We start from the raw sequence: 20,882 nt of genomic DNA on the forward strand, positions 1-20,882 counted from the left end.
AGCAAGGCAGGCAGACAACATGGTGAGTGGACACAGCTACTTTTGTTCTGGTTTTGAATATAACAACAATTAATTTGAAATGAATTTATAATAGTATACCTAGAAGCGCTATACACTCTTTAAAAAGTTTTTTTTTATTAATATTTTTATTTAATGTAAGTTAGTTAATGTAAAGTTAATGCAAGTTAGCCTTATTCTTTGACAAATATCAAAAAGTCATTTTATTGAATGTCATTATGTATATTTATTGCTGTGTGCTTCGAACTATTATTATTATTTTTTTTTTATCAAAGGCAAGTAAGAAAGCTGCTGCTAAGAGGGGGAAAACTGCTCAAAGGGGCTCCTCCAATGTTTTCTCCATGTTTGAGCAATCACAAATACAGGAGTTTAAAGAGGTAAGTCTTTATATTGTATAAAAACCAATACACATTCATACACACACACACACACACACACACACGCACACACCACATAAATACACACACTCCCTGGCCACCTCGCTAATACCAGGTTGGACCCCCTTTTTCCTTCAGAAGTGCCTTAATTCTTCATGGCATAGATTCAACAAGGTGTTGTAAACATTCCTCAGAGATTTTGGAGGCCATTTGAGTAAAGTAAACTCATTGTCATGTTCAAGAAACCAGTCTGAGATGATTTGAGGTTTGTGACATGGTGTATTATCCTGCTGGAAGTGGCCATCACACCATTACACCACCAGCAGCCTGAACCGTTGAGGCAAGGCAGGATGGATTCATGCTTTCGTGTTCTTCACGCCAAATTCTGACCCTACCATCTGAATGTCACAGCAGAAATTGAGACTCATCAGAACAGGCAACATTTTTCCAATCTTCTATTGTCCAATTTTGGTGTGAATTGTAGCCTCTGTCTCCTGTTCTTAGCTGACAGGAGCTGCAAAAGGTGTGGTCTTCTGCTTCTGTAGCCCATCTGCTTCAGGGATCGAAGTGTTGTGTGTTCAGAGATGGTATTTTACATAACTTGGTTGTAACTAGTGATTATTTGAGTTACTGTTGCTTTCTATCATCTCTAACCAGTTTGCCCATTCTCCTCTGACCTCTGACATCAACAAGGCATTTTCGTACACAAAGCTGCGGCTCACTGGATATTTTCTCTTTTTCAGACCATTCTCTGTAAAGCACAGAGATGGTTGTGTGTGAAAATCCCAGTGATCAAAATATGTTTTAAAAAATTTATTTGGTAAAATACAGACATTTACATTTAGTCATTTTGCAGAATGACTAAATGTAGTAATTTTATCGAAATCGACTTACAACTGGGGAATTCATGGGAGAAGTCATGGCCTAGTGCTTAGAGAGTTTGACTCCTAACCCTAAGGTTGTGGGTTTGAGTCTCAGGCCTGCAATACCACGACTGAGGTGCCCTTGAGCAAGGCACCGAACCCCCAACTTGTCCCTGGGCGCCACAGCATAAATGATGCCCACTGCTCCGGGTGTGTGTTCACTGTGTGTGTGTGTGTGTGTGTGTGTTCACTGTGTGTGTGTGTGTGTGTGCGCGCGTGTGTGCATGTGTGTGTGTGTGCGCGCATTTTGGATGGGTTAAAAGCAGAGCACAAATTCTGAGTATGGGTCACCATACTTGGCTGTATGTCATGTCACTTTGAAACAGACACAGGAAATGCTTTGAGAAAACTAGTCAGAGAGACGACCAAGAGGCCTGCAGCAACTCTGAAGCAGTGGCAGCAATTTATGACAGAGTGGTCATTGTGTGCATGTGACAACAATATCACAAATTATCCACAAATGTGGCTGTATGGGAGGGTTGCAAGAATAAAACTACTTTTCAAGAAAGGCCACATGCAGTCATGACTGAGATTTGCCAAAACACACCTTGAAGATTCTGAGGCAGATGACATTTAAATGTAATTATTTGGCCCTCAACACCAAATGATATGTCTGGTGGAAATCCAAATAACAGCAATCCTACAGTAAAGCATGGACGTGTAGTGGGTTTCTCTGCAGCAGGGACTGGAAAAATGGATGGGTCAAAATACCATCAAATTCTTGAGGCAAAGTGGTTGAAGGAGAAAGAGGTGAATGTGCTTGCTTGGTCTAGTCAGAGCCCAGACTCAAACGCCATTGAAAATCTGTGTAATGACATGAAGACTGCAGTCCACAAACACACCATCATATTTAACAAAACTTGAGCAGTTCTGCAAAGAAGAGTGGACAAATATTGCAAAGCCGAGATGTGCAACGTTAGTAGACACGGAGTCATATCCCAACAGACTAAAGGCTATAATCAGTACCGTTGCAAGGGATGTGCCAGGTGTGCAACTGCAAGGCCCTTGCGCCTCTTGAGGGCCTCGCTCCTGCCTGCATTTTATGTCGTTTATGTCTAACAGACTCTTTGTATAAAAAAAAAGTTGTAAAGATGTTTGTTTTTAGGATAACAAGAAGTTTTAAAAGTTAAACTTTGGTCTGCTTCAGTGTTCCAACAGCGCTAGTCAAAATGTCAAAATGATCGATATGGCCAATCAAATCAAAGAAGGCGGGTCTTACAAAACACAACACAAGTCATAAATAAAAATATATAAAATATATAATATATATTATATTATTTATAAAGTTACATATATATAACTATATCCAAATTTATTTGCATACATACAGCATATTCATGAAACGTGATATGTACTCGAGCAAATCGATAAGGCATGATATTATAAACGATTAAAGGATATTATAAATCCTTTTTTGTAAAGCTGCTTTGAAACAATGTATATTTTGGTACCAGCAGCAGTTGATTTCCGGCTTGATTGAATAAATATAATATATAATCTAAGAATAAATCATGTAACATACATAATCTTCCTTTTTTTTTTTTAAGGCATTTGGCTGCATAGATCAGAACCGGGATGGAGTTATTAACAAATCTGATCTGAAGGAAACTTATGCACAGCTAGGTATATAAAATGCATTTGCTGGAGAGTTTCAGAATACTACCATTATACATCTGAAACATCAGCAGACAGCTTTTTAGATAAGCATACTATGTTTGTGCAGGAAAGCTGAATGTGAGCGATGAAGAGCTGGAGTCTATGTTAGCAGAGGGAAAAGGGCCCATCAACTTTACTGTCTTCCTCACTCTCTTCGGAGAAAAGCTCAATGGTATGACAACTAAACTTTCAAGATCTTAACACCTATAAGGGACTTGAATGAAGGATTTATCATACTTTGTGTAATATTCCTATCCCCAAACAGGCACAGACCCAGAAGAAACCATTCTTGCTGCTTTTAAACTGTTTGACCCAAATGCTACAGGAGTTGTCAATAAGGATGAGTAAGTGAATAAAAACTAATTGCGAAAACATTACTGTAGTTTTAAAGAACATTTAATGGATTTTCTTTCATTTGATTTCAGGTTCAGGAGGCTGCTAATGAACCAAGCTGATAAATTCACAGCAGAAGAGGTTAACATTTGCATTTATAAACATTGCATTTAAAATATATATGTATTTAGTCACATAAAATGCATGAAAAATCAATAGATAGAGATAATGTTCCCCATCTTTCTACTGCTATCACAAACAATGGGCTTTTGATAGCTTATATTATCAGGTGCTGTGATAAGAATGTGTACTTTTTACAGAATCATTGTTCTAATCATGTTCTAATCTACTTGATTCTCTTTCAGGTTGACCAGGCTTTTGCAGTGGCTCCAATTGATGTGGCTGGGAATATTGACTATAAATCACTTTGCTACATTATCACACATGGTGATGAAAAGGAGGAGTCTTAAATAAAGGCAAATCTTCCATTTCACTTGAACCTCCTCAGTTTAGTTCTGTCTGCAATTCTGTTCATGTCAACCCTCGGGCATATCAAGAGCTTTTGTTATTACACTGCATTTCACAACAAGATTTCTTGATCTGGTATTTCTAGATATAATATAGGCAAGGAGTGATGCATATCTATTGCTTGCTGTCACATGTATTGTACTGTTAGGAGCAGTGCAGTATAAGACAACACGGTTTCGTAACACAAACAGTGTTCTTTTATGTTTTTAAAAGAAATATATATATATATATATGAAGACCAGCTCACTGACTTCAGTTTTATAAAATTACATCTTTTATCATCGTGCAGAATGCATACATATTATTGGACTAATACCAAACATAACTAACTGAACTTTAGAAAAGGCCATAATGTTAGGATATTTGCTCACTTGTAAATTCTGTCTGTAATTGCTGCCCCCCACAGACAGTTTGTTGAACTGCAAATCGAAACTGGAACTTTGTGAGGCCCTCGAATTCTTGGCACATTTTCTCAAACCTCTAATAAACTTCATACTCAGTTGCTATGCTTTGTTTAATTATTTTACACATAGTGTAAAATAATATGTTGTGTGTAAGAGGGGAAAAAAAAATATGATAAATTCAAGAGAACCCAACCTTTTCAGAAATGGTCAAGAGACACCAGAGTGCCTTTCTTACTTCTATGGAAAATATTTATATAAAAAAGTATTTTTTATCTGTTTGTTCTTTAGATTATCTGTATGTTCTTTAGAAACATTGACTTTTGTGTTCAGAAAGAAATGCATATAAGTTTTGAATGACTTTAGTGTGAGTTAAATGGGTTTTTTTTTTTTAAGAATACCGCTTTAAAGATCCCTAAAGATTCATTGTTCAAAAGAGTGACCACAGTGTAAAAAATTCTTTGTTGCTCACACTTTATTTTTAAGGTCTCACTATTGACTATTAACAATGATATTTGGCTTAATAAACTCTTAGCTTATTAATAGTTAGTAAGGCAGTTGTAAAGTTTAGGTATCGAGTAGGATTAAAGGATGTAAAATATGGTCATGCATAATATGTGCTTTATATGTACTAATAGCAGCCAAAATGCTAGGAAAATGCATGCTAACAATAAGCAACTTAAGTTAATAGTGAGAATGGGTGCCTACACTAAAGTGTTACCAATATTTCAAAATAAAAAAGTAAAATAAAAACAAAAATTCTGGTTACACTTTATTTTAAGGACCAGTTCTCACTATTATCTACTTGCTAATTAGCAAGCATATTACTATTGGCTGTTTATTAGTATGTTATTCTTTATGACCATATTCTACAGTCCCTTAACCTGACCCAATAGAAAAAAAAACCTTAACTATTAATAAGCAGCAAATTAGAAGATAACTGAGTAATGTTATTGGAGTACTTTTCACATTAAAATACCTTTTCAGTTTTTTGTTTTTTTTTTTACTTTAATTTTCATGTTTAATTAATTGTTACTTGCTGTTTCTTTGTAATTAAGTGAGAAATTTGCTAGCAATTTATCAGTGAAATTTGTTTCTACACGTTTTTTTTTTTCAGAGAATTTAAAACTGACTGTTTTACTTCCAGTATTATATATACATTTCTACTGCTTACCATGGCATTATTAATATATAATTTTTATACAATTAAAGTGAGTGCTTACCATATTAATAGTCTTTTTGGCTATTTACATATTGGGAATTAAAATTATGTAAATACAAGTAAAATAAAGAGTTTCTTACCTATACTGAACACAAAAGAAGATATTTTGAAAAATGTTGATTAAAAAAAAAATCTAATGGAAGAAACAGAAGAAAATCATAAAAAGTTTGGTTCTGCAAAAAAAAGTTTGGAATAACATAATTTTCATCCATTTAATTCACACTGCTATTCACACTTCCTTTTTCTTTCCTAATGCTCGTCTTTCACATAAATATTAAAATAGTTAAAATTAAACTTCGACACAGCCTCAGAACTATGATATGCAAATAACCTGTGGATTCCGGAAGTGACACAGACGCGCATGTGCAGAACTGTCAAACGCAAGACTGGAAACTCAGCGCTAATGTCATCATCACCACCCTAACACTAAAAACAAGACTCGACTGACCTGTCAGTGACTTTATTACTTGCCTTTTAACCATGGGACCTCGACGTAAATTACGAGAACAGTGCTGCTGGTGCGTCTCGACCGGGAATATACGCTGTTTTGCTCCTCGAAGCTCTGCGTGCTGAATGAAAACAGTCCGTTGGAGCCGTTGAGCGCGAAACCTGACAATCCATGGACTGGAAAAATGTGATTCAGGAAATTCAGGCGTAGTTTCGCTCGTCCGATTTTCTTCACATGTTTTTCGGACGACGTTTCTGCTTATGTAAATTACTTTTTCAGTGATTGCTGTTGTTTTGGGATCATACTGACTGGGTTGGGATAGTGACACGTTGCGCGCTAAGCTAATTTAGCATTCGGGAGATTTAAACGCACAGTAATCCGTTTAAAACGCGTTGTGGCTTTAAAAGACGCACAAATCTACATACAAAAGACGGGAAATACAGTTAAAGTACTACAATTTAAAACTAAAGTCGTGGTTGTGGGGACTGTGTAGTTTTGGATGGCCTGATTTGGATCAATTAGAGCTGAAGCATCTCGTTAATTTCACGTTTTCTCTTGGGATGTTTACTGACGGGTTCAGGTGATGACCTGTAACGTTAAGTGATTTAGTAGAGGATCACGATGGCTCAGCAGGAGAACGGCCGTCTGTTTGAGGACACTCTGAGTGTGAGGACTCTGGGCAGTCAGTTTGACGAGGAGAGCTCTTTCGGATCCGACTCTGAACTCAACGGCTCCACCAGCTCGAGACAAACAGACAAGTACGGCTTCATCGGAGGAGCCCAGCAGTGTTCATCCGAATCGTAAGTGTGCCTGTGCCAGCCCATCAGATCCTGTTTGTGTTAGTTTCGGGTGATCGAGGTCACGTGATGAGGCGAGGAACAGAAAATACTGCATGTTTGGACTTTGATGGGTGTGTGAGGGGCAGGAAAGCATCTGAAAGTAACATAGTTTAGATTCTTGACACACTTAAACAGAAGCAAACAAAACAAAAGTCAGTGTGTGAATGTATTACTGTAGCTTAACCTATTTAATGCCATATTATGTATGTAGTTATTATATATGTATGGAGCCCTATGTGTTATTTATTATATAGCCCCCCCCCCCCCCCCCCCCAAAAAAAAAAATAAATAAAAATAAATAAAAATAAATAAATAAAAACAGCATCTCTTCAAAAAGTTAGTTAAATAATACTTTATTCCTGGTGACAGACATAGCCTTTTAATTAAACACTTTAAATGTAATAATAAGAGTAATAGTATTAATATACACACATACACATAATTTCTTTTTAAGGCTCTTTGTTTTTAAAGCATCTTATGCTCACAAATCCTCATTAATTTGATCCAAAAAATGCAGTAAAAAGTAATATTTTGATACAGTTAAAAAAAATCTATAATTAATATGTATTGTCTGTGTGTATATAGTGAATTAATTTTACAATTATTAGTACAACTGTTTACTATGGTCTGATTTGTTTGTGGAAAAATATGATTTTTTTTTTGTATACATTTCTAATATATATTGTATAATTTTCTAATAAAATATATAAAGATATTATAATTGTACAAATAATTGTTTTCAGTTTTAATATCTGTTGTATGTGCATCCATTTAAAGCTCATGTCATGTGACTGTTTGCACCAGCCATGGAAAATGTTTGCATGAAATTAGTAATTGAACTGTAATTTTGCTTAATGCCAAAGCACCACAATCCCTACCTTCAAAAAATTTTTTAAAAGTGAAATAGGAAGTTGGCTGCTCAATCTAAAGTAAACAAAATCACAACAAAGCAAGCCAAAGTATCTTAAACTCGCCAAGATTGACCAATCTGGTTTCAGAGTTAATGGATCTGTTTTGTGCAACTCGTTGAACCCGTTTTGACGGATGTATGAAACTCAGTTTTCTTTTCATTTAAAGTGGGCTCAAAAAGTTCTGTTAGTTTTCATTGATGTGGTTTGAATGGATTGTCAGGGCGTTTCATCCTCATTTGCTTTGCAGCCAGTTTCAGTCCTGTTAAAGCTTCCTGTCTTTTATCAGAGAGGCATCTGCCCCAGGTTGGCGTCCTTAATAAACACTGTAATCTACAGAGAAGAACACATTCATGTTGTTTACCGATACGACTGGATTTAGGATTGTCACCACACTATTGTGAAGGATGAATGGGTTTAAACAGTAGCCTGAGACGGCTGCAGGCCTGGCTATTCCTTGTGAATTGTTAAAGAGCATGGAATAGTTGAGTAAGTGATACTTGTCCCTCTGTACTGAGTGTACAGCTGCTTTCCGTTTCCTGTGGTTTATGGCAGTGCTGCTGCCCTGAGGTCACTCCGTCTCTGCCAACTACTGGAGAGAGAGTGCCCCCAAACCAAACACTCATGAAAACGGTTATAGTTTCCTCTGGTTTCGGTCAAAATTGTTCTAGAAAGTGAAAAGGAAGTAAAACCTGCATGTTTAATAGGAAAAATATTTAAAGAAACATTACTTTCAGATCAAATTTCTAGTGGTTAGGATCGGTATCTAAGTAAAGGGGAAGCTAGCTGGTGGTTGGTGTGCTGGCAAACTGATATTTAAATGTCTCGGCCACAAGCTAAATGGTTTAAATTTGAATAGGGGAATTATTCTTCCCCCTTTTTTCTTCTTTTTTTTTAAGATAATTAAGCTTTTTTCATTCTCTAAATGTTCTCCTTCATAAGTTTTATGTCCATAAGATTAAAGCTCTTATGCTCACCAAGGCTACATTTATTTGATTGAAATACATTAAAACCAGCAATACCTTGAAATATTATTACAATTTCAAATAAATATTTTTCTGTTTTAGTGTATTGCAAGTTGTAATTTATTACTGTGATGAAGAGCTGAATTTTTCTCCAGTCTTGTGACAGTCAGTGTCATGTGATTCTTCAGAAATCATTCTAATATGATGATATGATGCTTAAGAAACATTTCTTATTATCAATGTTGAATTGATTTGACTTGGTTTGTAATAATCTTATTTGAGAAATATTATTAGTAGTGATCGACCGATATAGATTTTTTATTACCAAAACAATACCAATTATTTGCACGTTTATGTGCCAGATAACCGATATGCAGAACCGATATTTATTAACTGTTATGAAGTAAATAAATGACTGAGTGAAGAAAGAACATACTTCACTTTGTTTTTTTCCTCTTTTCAGTCATCTTTTTTTAAGTATTGAAAATTAGAGTTTCATGTTATATTTAATCGTTATATTACAGCAATAAAAAACATTTTATTAATTAAAAACCATCAACAGAAACAACAATATTAACAATAAGCAAAATAAATTTAGTATGTCTAGTGTTTTCAAATGGAGAAAATAAAGGACAGGAGTCATATCAACTTGATTTTATTTCGATTTTTATTAGCAAAATAATGGTTATATTAGGGGTGTAATGGTACGCACAAATCACGGTTCAGTACGTACCTCGGTTTTAAAGTCACGGTTCGGTTCATTTTCGGTACAGTAAGGGAAAGAAATGCATTAAACTGCAGGTTGTTTATTACTATAAACTTTTTTTTTTTAAATTTGTTTACACTTTTTAAAAGAATACTTTTTAATAAAATAAAAAATAAAATATCATTTATGATAAAATAAAAAAAGAATAAGAAATAAAATACTGCTGCAAAGTTCTCCACTAAATAAAATACTCTCAGTCTCAAACCAATATCATATAATAAAATATAATGAAAAATAAAAAATAAATAACTATGATTACAGTGCAGCATTACCAATCCCAGCTTGTAGGCCTTCTCATATTTAAAAAAAAAAATATATATAACTTTTCCAAAGTGTAAAGTGCAGCATCAACAGTTTCAGTTTTTAGACCTGCTCGGATTTCTTTATTGCGTTGGACCAATCGGAATTAAGAGCAAAGGTCTGTTTAAATGCCGACGAGAGCTGCGTTTGAATTACAATCGTTTTTTTTCCTAGTTGTAGTGATGTTCACACTCGCGTGATGCCTTTTGAAAACATTAGGCCGGTGGCACACTGGCATATTGCACCTGTCAAACATAGTCTATTTTGCCGTCAATACTGTTGATGGTGTCCTTTATCAGTAGGCTTTATATTTATGCTCAACATGAAGTATAGATATTGTTGTCGTGAAGACAAGATCCTGGTCTGTCGGCGGTCTCCATCTAAGTCCCCTACAGCAGCGCGCCAGCGCCGTGTCAGGCACGATTCTGCTGTGTAAAGACACAGAAAATGTGAAGCAACTGACATGCAGCAGAAACGCCCCCTTCACGCCATGAAGCCAGTGTGTCACACGTACCATTACACCCCTAGGTTATATAGTAAATGATAATACAATTTAGCGTGTCTCATTAGAAGATAATGTAGAGAGACGGGAAAAACGGACATCTCGTTGTTTTCATATGGATTACTTTATCAGAGAATATTTTTTTTGCGGCAGTTGTTTAGTTTGAAAGTAGACATGTCAAGCTTTCTATAGATATCTCTCTCATGTCTCTTCATTGAGTATTCACGGACTTACAGTTAATTTAAACGACGTGTTTGTAAATGAAGATCAGCGCAGACAAAAGCTGCAGACAGCACACCTTGTTTTTTATCTTTATTTTATAAGTGCACAAAGTTTTGTTGTTACTATGTCTGTATCCAAAAAAAAGTAGATCCTTTACAGATTCGATTGATGTATTGCTCTTATATGTACGATTAAAACTAAAAGTGTCATTTAAGTTCTTTTCGGGGTTATCAGGAGAAAATTACTCCTAACGCGTATACACTTTAATCGACTCCAAAGGGTTAAACAAGTGAATCTTATTAGAAGTTACATGTGGTTGCTGTGCTGGATCATTTCCTGAGCATCAACCACATCAACCCACTGAGTGAACAGCAATATGAAAGCGGCTTCACGAAACTAATGATGGATCAAATTTACAATAGAAAGAGAATTATATTCAGCATTTATCTGTGAATCCGAGATTACGAAACCGATATCTGATTATGGTAAAATGCTTAATTATCGGGGAAAATATCGGTAAATCGATATATCGGTCAATCTCAAGTTATAAGCTACTTATAGCTATATAATTTTGTTGTTGTTGTTTGTAATCTTGATGTCCAATAAATGTCCCAATATCTATCTATCTATCTTTCTTTCTTTCTTTCTTTCTTTTATTGTTGTTGTGATATTTAAGTATCTATATGAAGGACTTAAATGTGACTAGTGATATGTTCATGACGTTGTTCTCAAGAAGCTATTTCAGTTGTTGGTTTAGTAGATGTCAGGGAAAAAATCAGAGAACTCGTAGTTCTCTTTGAAGTTCTCTCTCTTTTTTATTGTTTTATAGTTGACCCAAAAATAAAAATGTTGTCGTCATTTACTCCCTGTCATATCCAAACCCTTATGACTTAATTTCTTTCTATCGTGGAACTCAAAAGGAGAAGTTAAGCAGAATGTTTACCCAGCTATTTTCCATACAGCAATAGTGTTAATATTAGAGAAGTATTCAGTTTTGAGATATGACGTGATGTAATCGAGAGAATTGTGAAAACTTATAATATTTGGCATCTCCTTAGATAATAAAAATTTACAATTCTCTTCTTTTCTCTCTTACACAGGGCTCAAGAAGTGTCTCTGGAAGTGTTAAGGCACAGGGAAGTCAAATGGTTGGATATGCTGAACCACTGGGACAAATGGATCAGTAAAAGGTTCAAGAAGGTAGGAGCCACCATCGACGTTCACTAGATTTTTCAGTCAGTTGTATTCTGTTCTTTTGCATGTTCCCAGGAACAGATCAGTGATGTCTTGCATGTAAGCACTAGGAGGCATGCATAGGTACACCAAATGGTGAAAACATGAGGGTTTTAATTATGAGCGTCATTTTCCCATTCCCTTTTTTCCTCTTGTTGACTTGCTCAGACAGACCCACTGCTGCTTGAATTAATTAAACACCAATATGCAATCATTCCAACGAGGCCCTGTCTGGACAAGCCTAATATCACATCAGCTCTCCTTATATGGTCTTCAGTGATGTGTGTATCTATTAGTCTGAGTGTTCACCTCTGTTTTTCTCTTAAGCTTTATAAAGCTTTCACTGGGAGTGAGGCGTCTTCAGGTAAAGACAAAAGAAGAGTTTTTGCCAAAGGATTTCTTAACAGTCTTTGATGGCCTTTATGTTTGCATGCCTGTGTAAATGTGTGTGCTCGTCCTTGTGTCACACAGAGTTTGAAAGCAATGATACGCCAAACTGTCCTTTGAAGTTGAGAACCGGTTCTTACTGAAACCATATGAATTTCATGACATTTTCATGGCAAATACAGAATAACGTTAACTTTTGGGTTAAATAATCAAGATTGTGGAGAAATAGACATTACTATATTATTTAATCTCTATCTATCTATCTATCTATCTATCTATCTATCTATCTATCTATCTATCTATCTATCTATCTATCTATAAAGCCGGTTCTCTAATCATTGGTAATGGAATTTATTGCTGATTAGAGAACCGGCTTTACTGACGAGATGAGCATTAATTAATGGCCGATATTTATCAGGCACGCCTACTACCTACCTACTACTATATATATATATATATATACTACAGCTGCAACTAACGATTATTTTTTTCTGTCGACTAATCTAACGATTATTTTTCGATTAGTCGACTAAACTAACGATTAATTTTATTACAATAAATAATTAATGTTCTTTTTTTAAAATTAGCTAATAAATCATTTGGATAACTTTGCAAAAAAAATATAAGTACAACTTCTAATATAATATTTCAACCTTTATTAATTTATTCAACCTAACTCGTTTATTCCAGGCGCGTCCGCACCGAATCGAGTTAAAAACAAACTTTTCAGAATGCCACAAGCGCAAGGATATCAGACCTGAACCAGGAAGTTGGTCACCAGATCACACGGTAACCAGTTAAACCGTAACACCGGAGAGCGCCAGGATATTTTCCTCTGAGGTGCTCGCGCATCGCAGTTGTGCTGCCGTGGTACACCATATCGGTTTTGCAAAGGGAACAAAGGGCCATTTTATTTGGCCTCTGTTTAAAGTATTCCCATACTTCTGATAACAGTGGTCTCTGTTTTTGTGATAGAATGCAACTTTCTCCATTCCCAGTATGCCATTACGTGAGTTGAAAACAGTGTGACGCGTCGACGCATTTCACGCACGTCGATGTATTTTGCAGCACTAATATATACACACATATATATACATAAAAGCTAAGGCTTTTCCAAGCTTTATAATGGATGGATGCACATTATTTTGTTTCAAAATCTCGACCTCCATTCGCTACCATTATAAAGCTTGCAAGAGCAAGAAGTTTTTTTGTTTTTTTTTACTCCGATTGTATTCATCTGAAAGAATAAAGTCATGTACAGCTATGATGAGTTGAGGGTGAGTAAATCATGTGATAATTTTAATTTTTTTGGTGATACTATTAACTAATGCTTTTGAAATACTATTAACCTTCAAAGTAAAAAAAAAAATGTTTTATTAACACTATTAAATGTAATCTTTAGCAGAGCTTAAAGTTCTTCGGCACCGTGCCAGATTTCCGGCGTGCAGCGATTGGCTGCAAAAATTATCCTACATTAAAAAAAACACTTGTATACAAGTGTTAACACAAATAAACATTTGTGCACGTGGCCAAATATTAAAATGTTATGGATTTTAACATTGTTTAATCACACCATAAGTGACCTATGCAGGTATTGGTTTTAATACATAATGTGCTTAAGTTGGTTATGTTCATATGTATAGGCATTATGTATTTTAACAGGGTTGTTCAATACAATCGTGTAATTTACTGGTTTTGATATTTTATTTGAGCCAGTTATTATTGCCGGATCGTTAGTTTATATATAAATAGTCTTACTAAAGCCTGTTTTTCACTTAGGTCTGTTGTTGTTACTAAAAAATATCAGACTGGCTCAGTTGTCAAAATAATCAGATTACTTGATTACCAAAATAATAATTTGTTACAGTTCTGGATTAGTTCAAATATTTCTAAATACAACTGCATTGTTTTACTTTTTGTAACAAATGAAAGTATTTTGTCATTGCAAATTTTGTAAAAATAGTATTAAAATATTGTCACGTTCTAGTGAACCAAGAATCTGTATTTTGTCTAATCTTGTGAGCTACGTGTATTGTCACACCCCCAGTGTTGATTTTCCAAGAGTATGACAACGCTTTCATTCTGCAGATCAACCATATATTCATGAAAAAGAAAATCAATTTGAACAAAGAGAGCAATAACTTTGCCATTGTATCCTTTCAAATGTTAAAGTTGCCACAGATTGCATGCTTTGCATGTGATGCCCCGCCCCTTCCTGCCCCCGGAAAAAAAGTTCAGGCTCAGGATTTGTTTTTTGTTTTTTTAGTTTTTTGCTTTAACCCCTGCTTTAGCTTACATTCAAAATGAATGTCTTTTTTCCTATTTATATATCTTAACAAGTAATGCAAAGGAAATAAACAGAAAATGCATCTTTCTGTTGGTTCTTGCCTTTATTGGTCACATGTAACAACAAATCCAGTGCAGCCAGTGTGGTGTGATAATAATCTTTAAGGAACCCAAATCATCAGGTAGAATCAGAACCAGCATAGCTCAGATGTTAAAACATAAAGTAGCTTTTGTGTAAAAGGGAAACTGACATATTTGTGTAAAGTAACCATTGGAAAATGATGTCTGGATAACTTTTTTCTGTGTGTGTTGTAATCACTGTGAACGCATGCTGGTCCCTACTTAACTGAACAGTTCCCCTTTAGTGTGTGACGTTCAGACCTCTGTCACCCACAGGTGCGACTGCGATGTCAGAAAGGAATCCCACCTTCATTGCGAGGCAGAGCCTGGCTCTACCTGTCGGGCGGAAAAGTGAAAAGAGAACAAAACAGCGGGAAGTTCGAGGTGAGTCATGATTATAGCTGATTTGAAGAGGTCGTTGTATCATTATGCATTTCGTACTGTAAATCTTCTCAAACTTAAAGTTGCAGTGCCACTATTTTTCTAAACTTGTTCATACACGTGTTAGACCTGTGTCCCTGTGCTTAAACTATTGCATGTTTGCATCTGCGAGATGAACCTGTGTTTGTGTGGTTGTTTAATAGGAGCTGGACAGCATGGCTGGAGACCCGAAGTGGGTTGATGTGATAGAGAGAGATCTACACAGACAGTTCCCCTTCCATGAGATGTTTGTGTCCCGAGGAGGTCATGGGTTAGTCAACACACTTTCATATACATATATTTGTACGGATATTTTTTATCGATTTTATTCCTGCCTGACTGATCTATTAAATTTGTTTGTTTGAGCAGGCAGCAGGACCTGTTCCGGGTGTTGAAGGCTTACACCCTGTACAGACCGGATGAGGGTTACTGCCAGGCTCAGGCTCCTATAGCAGCTGTGCTTCTGATGCACATGCCTGCTGAGGTACAGTGCATTATAAAGTAGTTTGCAATGCTTATTCTAGTGCACATTTTCATTTAAAAAAGCTGTAATGCTTACTTGATTGATTAAGTGATGATTGAAATGTTTTATTGATGTATGTGTACTCAGGATGCATTTTGGGGGCTGGTTCAGATTTGTGAGAAGTACCTCCCTGGATATTACAGCGCAGGCCTGGTAAGATCTCTAAATGTAACTTGCTATGTAATAAATAAATGTTACTACTTAACAAATATAATCCGAAAAGGGTAGTATTTATGAGATCTAGGTGTCATTATCTTTTGCGTGGTGATGACATTATGAAGGTCCCTCATTTTGCAACCATGTAATAAAACATTTGAATGATGAGCAGCTATTATGAACTTCGTAGTTTGAGGTAATTTAAAGCTCATCTGGGTTCCTCGCACACGTTCTCAGGTTTATAGTTTGCATTCCATTCATAGCATTCGTATCTAAAGTTCCCGTTTTCAAACTGCAAGCAGAGTCATGTTTCCTGAATATTCTGTAGGTGCTAGTAAAATTAAAACAAAGCTTCTTTTGTTTTTGCTCAAAGGTGATATAAGTGTCACGAACGTTGGGAGGTAAATTAAAAAGATGTTTGCAAAATGAATTTCGAGCTAACCGATGATCCTTCAGTGCCTTTCTAGTGTGCATGTGGAATTGCTGCTGTCCTCATGCCAGTGGTGTTTGTGTTGTAGGAGGCCATACAGTTGGATGGAGAGATCTTAAATGGGTTATTAAAGCGTGTGTGTCCTCCGGCGTACCGCCACCTTGAGAAACACAAGATCGAGCCCATCCTCTACATGACGGAGTGGTTCATGTGTGCATTTTCCAGAACTCTACCCTGGTCGTCTGTTCTCAGAGTGTGGGACATGTTCCTGTGTGACGGTGAGATTCACTTATACACATATTACCACACACACGCAGGTTTCTCTCTTTCTTTCTGACTCTATGTTCTTTGCTGTTGCTATAGGAGTGAAGATAATGTTCCGTGTTGGACTGGTGTTGCTGAAATGCATGCTGGGATCTCGTGAGAAACTGAAGGCTTGTCCTGGTCAGTATGAGACTATGGAGCTTCTCAGGGCCCTGGAGCCGCGATACATGCAGGAGGGGTTTCTCGTACATCAGGTATCACACACTCGCAATCCATTGAACTGCATTTAGGTTTTCAATCGATTTGATCGACAAAGAGTGGTGTTTTTTAATATAATTTTTTATAATTCAAATAAAACTCCAGCATATTATTATTATTATTATTATTATTATTATTAAATTTTTCAATAATAACCATCATGCATGAAAGTTTGGGGTTATTATGATATTTTAAATACTTTTATTATGCTTATGCTAACCAAGGCTGCTTTTATTTAGAGTGTAAATACAGTCTAATTTTTGTAGTTGTTTCAGTTTGAATATATTTTAAAATGTAATTTATTCCTATGATGATCAACTGAATTTTCATCATCTCTGGGCTTCAGTGTCAGAAATCTTCAGAAATCATTTTAATTTGCTGATATGCTGCTCAAGGAACATTTCTTATTATTTTCACTATAGGAAACCGATGTTGTATTAAGTAAGAATATAAGAATATTAAGTGTTGCTTAATATTTTTGTGGAAAATGTGATGAATAGAATTTAAAAAGACAAGCGTTTATTTGAAATAAAAATAGTTTTTGTAATATTAAAAATATTTTTACTGTCATTTTAATTAAAGTATCAATTTCTTTACAAAAAAGGAAAAAAAAATCTTACAGACCCCAAACCTTTCAACAAAAGTGTGTATAAAATAATTTCAGTTTAAAAAATGAGATCACATAAATAGAAAGATCATTGTTAAACTAAAGGTTTACTGAATAATCCAATATTCATGCATTCATATAATGTCAAGAGTTTTACAGTTTTAAGTGGATTTTGTTTAAAAAAAATAAAAATAGCTGGATAGTTGACTAGTTAACTCTAAATAGCCAGGTTTATGGCACTAATATTATAAATAGGTTACAAAGAATTAAAAAATCTTGCTGTTAAGTTGTAAATGCAAATCTACCTTTAGCATAATGTCTGAATTTTATTTGCATCATGTAGAAACATTAATGAGCATGACATTGCTGTTGAGTGTAGAGTTCAAAACAACAAAGATACACACTGATGAGTATGAATCTTATCTTCTGCACACGCAGGTATTAGAGCTGCCCATATCTGCTCGGGACGTCGAGAGAGAGCATCGCGTGCAGGTCAAGCGCTGGCGGAAAACTCACGGCGAGCTCAGCTACAAGTCCCCTCCCAGAATGCACGGCGCTCGGGCCATCATGTCTGTTGAGCCACACACCCGCCAAGACCTCCGTCAGAAGCCCACCATCGTCATCCAGTATCCCGTGCCCTCGGACACTAAATCCGAATTCGCTCGCGGCAAGAAGAGAAGCACTATCCGAAAAGCCTCCCATTCGAAATTGGACATCCCAAACCCATATCCCCTGCCAACAGACCCCAAACCAGCCTCTATTAACAATCACACACAAGAGACGACCTCAAACAATCAGTCCAACTCTCCTACTCCATCACTACAGCAATCCCACCTCACTACACCCGAAAAAAAGACACCAGCCTCTGTCATCCCACCCCCACCCCAACATTCACCTCAACCGCCCCAAACCCAACCATCTCCAAATCTCTCTCGCACACCACCACCTCCCCAACCCTCACCAAAACCCAAACCCGCACATCTGACTGAAATCCCTCGCTCCTCCAACCCTGCAGTCACCATCCAACCACTAACTCTGCCTAAAGACACCAGCAACACCAACAACTCGGCCCAGCTGAAAGATCCTCTGCCCACCACAGACTGCACTCCGCTTCCTCCAGACGACACACCTGTGAATGGAAACTCCGGCGCTGCTCCCAGAGTTCCTGGTTTACGTAAATCATTTGAGAGCATGGGTTCAGAGGACACGTACATGTAGCTGTCCAGCTCAGCATTCAGGGAGAAAACAGTATTGGGAACCAGCATTATGCAACAGAACAAGATGGGAGTGTGAATGAATGTATTCAGATTTATTTGGGGGATAATTTTGGAGGAGACAAGGATCCTAGTCGTCAGTATCTTGCACCTGAAGAATTCAGGAATATATAAAGCTTAATGACTCCTCCACAACTTCATTTTGGCTTTCATGCACACAGACCTTTTTTTCTCTGTGCTGGTCCATTATTGACTCCAGTCTTTTGTGTTACAGTGTTCAAAAAATCTGACTATTAGATCTTCCAATATTCCTCAGTCATAAGCAGAACAGACTTTATAATCAAATATGTTTGACTAGTAATTGTGTTATTCGCTGCTTACCAATATTAGGTCACTTTGCAAGAGAGTTCCTATATGACTCCACAATCTTAACAGTCCAACATTTACTTACAACTGCCGCTATTATACAAGTTGTTTTTCTTCCATTATATCATTTAATGTGTAACTGTCATAATAAGCGTAAATGAGCATTTCTTGTTTCAACATCACGTCTGTTAGCAGTAGCCACACTCAAATGTAAGTGAAAAAAAAGGTTTTATTTAAAAAAATAATCTTTGTTAGAAGCAATTGAAGTGGAAGCATCCTTAAACTTTACTCTTCAAAATTATATATATATATATATATAATATTTTTATTTTATTTTTTTACCTTAAGGTGTACAAAAGCTTGACACTGGGGTCAAATTACAGCTTTGTACCTTTTAAAGGGTGCATAGTACCTGTGAGAGTCATTTTGGTGTGAAAAAGATACAAATGTATCCAATTTCTCCTGTGACAATTTTCTTTTTCCTATTTCTTGTGTGTTAAAGTTGGAATCGCAAACGTAGATGTGATGTTGAAATGATGTTGGAGTGTCTCTTTAATGCATCTGATGTATTTATTTTGTTGCTAACATGAGAAACTGAAGATTGTAGACCTGTTTCATCTCCAGCCACCAGGTGGTGCACGCTCCATAGTAATGATTCAGTGAGTCTGCTAGAATGGCAGAGATGATAACCTGTTACATTGGGAATTGAGTTACTTGTACAGTCATCATCTGTAACGAGAGGTTGGTTACAAAACAGCTAAAAGTGCTGTTTTTGGTCAGAAACATGATTGCATGTTATTGAGGGAGTCCTTTTTATTATTATTATTATTATTTGTGTTACATTTTAATAAGATGAGATATTCTAATCTGTTAGATTTTCAGATGCATTTTATAATTTGAGATTATGGGAGCACTGTGTGAATTTTTTTTTTTTTTTTTTTATATATAAATGCTTACAAATTACTTTGGCAAAAACTTTGATTTCTATGTCTAGTATATAATCAAACCTCTAAAACTGACTTGTCACCTTTATGTAGATTTTGTACAAATAAAAGCACTTCTAATAAGACCCTGTGACTGTGTTCTTGTATTTTACGCACCGTTTCCCACTGGGTCACAGGATGTGTCTGTTCTCTGTCACTGCTGTGCTTCAGTTACCGTAAGCAAAGCCATCAAAGAGGCTGGTGTAAACCGAGACCTTAATGCTCTGGGTCATCTGCGATGGCCTGTGCTCAGCAGCTAATTAGAGAGCGCCTTACTTTTTGTCTAAACCCATGTCTCTGGTCACGAATTACCAGTGACCACTGCTTGCCTGAGGTCAAACAGCTTTATACAAACTGCTGCTTTAATGCTGACCATCAGTTTAACGCATACTCTCAAAATAGTCATTTATTCCTGTGATCAAAGCATTATTAAAAGAGACAAAACGCTCCCTGGAGATTGTAATTTACATTAGTTACCTACTGTATTCAGTTGTATGCTTCTACTGATTTGGTGCTCTATAATATTAATTTAAAATGTAATCGCTTGCGTGAGGTGAGAAACAGACATTTTTTAAGCTATGTATCATGGTATGACACTTCTTTCTTCACCCTAAGGTGCTACAGGTTCCTACCTGTGAATAAGACAGACAAGCCTCAGGATAATACCACAGATTTTAGGGGTCTGACATTATCAGTTGGACCTCATTTCCACAGGCGCCGAACAGCTCCATTCTTTATACTGGTGTGTTTGTCCTGCAGACAGAGAGCGGAGCAGAGCCCATGTGTGGCACAGGACGAGCAGATTTAACATAACAGAAAGAAGATTTCTGGGAGAATCTTTGCATGTATACATCAAACACATCACGAAAGGATTTCATATATCAACATGACTAACCATGATGAATTTGTCTAGAAACATCACTCTCAACATTACAATTTTAAACAATGAACAGTTCAGAAACATGATCAGTTTTCAGCATTAGATGAATCTTCAGGAGGACTAGTACAATAAACTTTGGGGAATCACTGTAAAGTACCATGAAAACGAAGCTGTTCCTTTAGCTCCCTTGCCTATAAAAGTCTGAAAAAGAAGCAGCATCATATGAGCAGCTCTGCTGGACAGAGGTGAAAACTGTATTTGGAGCTGGTGACTGAAGCGAATCGTACTGCAGCAATGAAAATCAGTCTAGTATTGTGAAGACTGGTAATATTTGATGTGATCCTGAA

At 36.3% G+C, this 20,882-nt stretch overlaps 2 protein-coding genes across 2 annotated transcripts; both read left to right on the top strand.

Moving 5' to 3' along the window:
• Positions 1-4,339, top strand: myl7 (myosin, light chain 7, regulatory). Its single transcript, XM_052603899.1, has 7 exons — positions 1-22; positions 294-395; positions 2,866-2,941; positions 3,042-3,146; positions 3,240-3,318; positions 3,400-3,448; positions 3,673-4,339. The coding sequence occupies exons 1-7, from the start codon at positions 20-22 to the stop codon at positions 3,775-3,777; spliced, it is 519 nt and encodes a 172-aa protein (XP_052459859.1). The 5' UTR covers positions 1-19; the 3' UTR covers positions 3,778-4,339.
• A 1,488-nt stretch (positions 4,340-5,827) lies between these two features.
• Positions 5,828-19,741, top strand: tbc1d10aa (TBC1 domain family, member 10Aa). Its single transcript, XM_052603900.1, has 9 exons — positions 5,828-6,706; positions 11,509-11,608; positions 14,711-14,818; positions 15,019-15,125; positions 15,224-15,338; positions 15,465-15,530; positions 16,052-16,241; positions 16,327-16,481; positions 17,531-19,741. The coding sequence occupies exons 1-9, from the start codon at positions 6,528-6,530 to the stop codon at positions 18,308-18,310; spliced, it is 1,800 nt and encodes a 599-aa protein (XP_052459860.1). The 5' UTR covers positions 5,828-6,527; the 3' UTR covers positions 18,311-19,741.
• The last annotated feature ends 1,141 nt before the right edge of the window (positions 19,742-20,882 follow it).

The sequence above is a fragment of the Carassius gibelio genome, chromosome A8, assembly GCF_023724105.1.
Source record: "Carassius gibelio isolate Cgi1373 ecotype wild population from Czech Republic chromosome A8, carGib1.2-hapl.c, whole genome shotgun sequence".
Classification (NCBI taxonomy): domain Eukaryota; kingdom Metazoa; phylum Chordata; class Actinopteri; order Cypriniformes; family Cyprinidae; genus Carassius; species Carassius gibelio.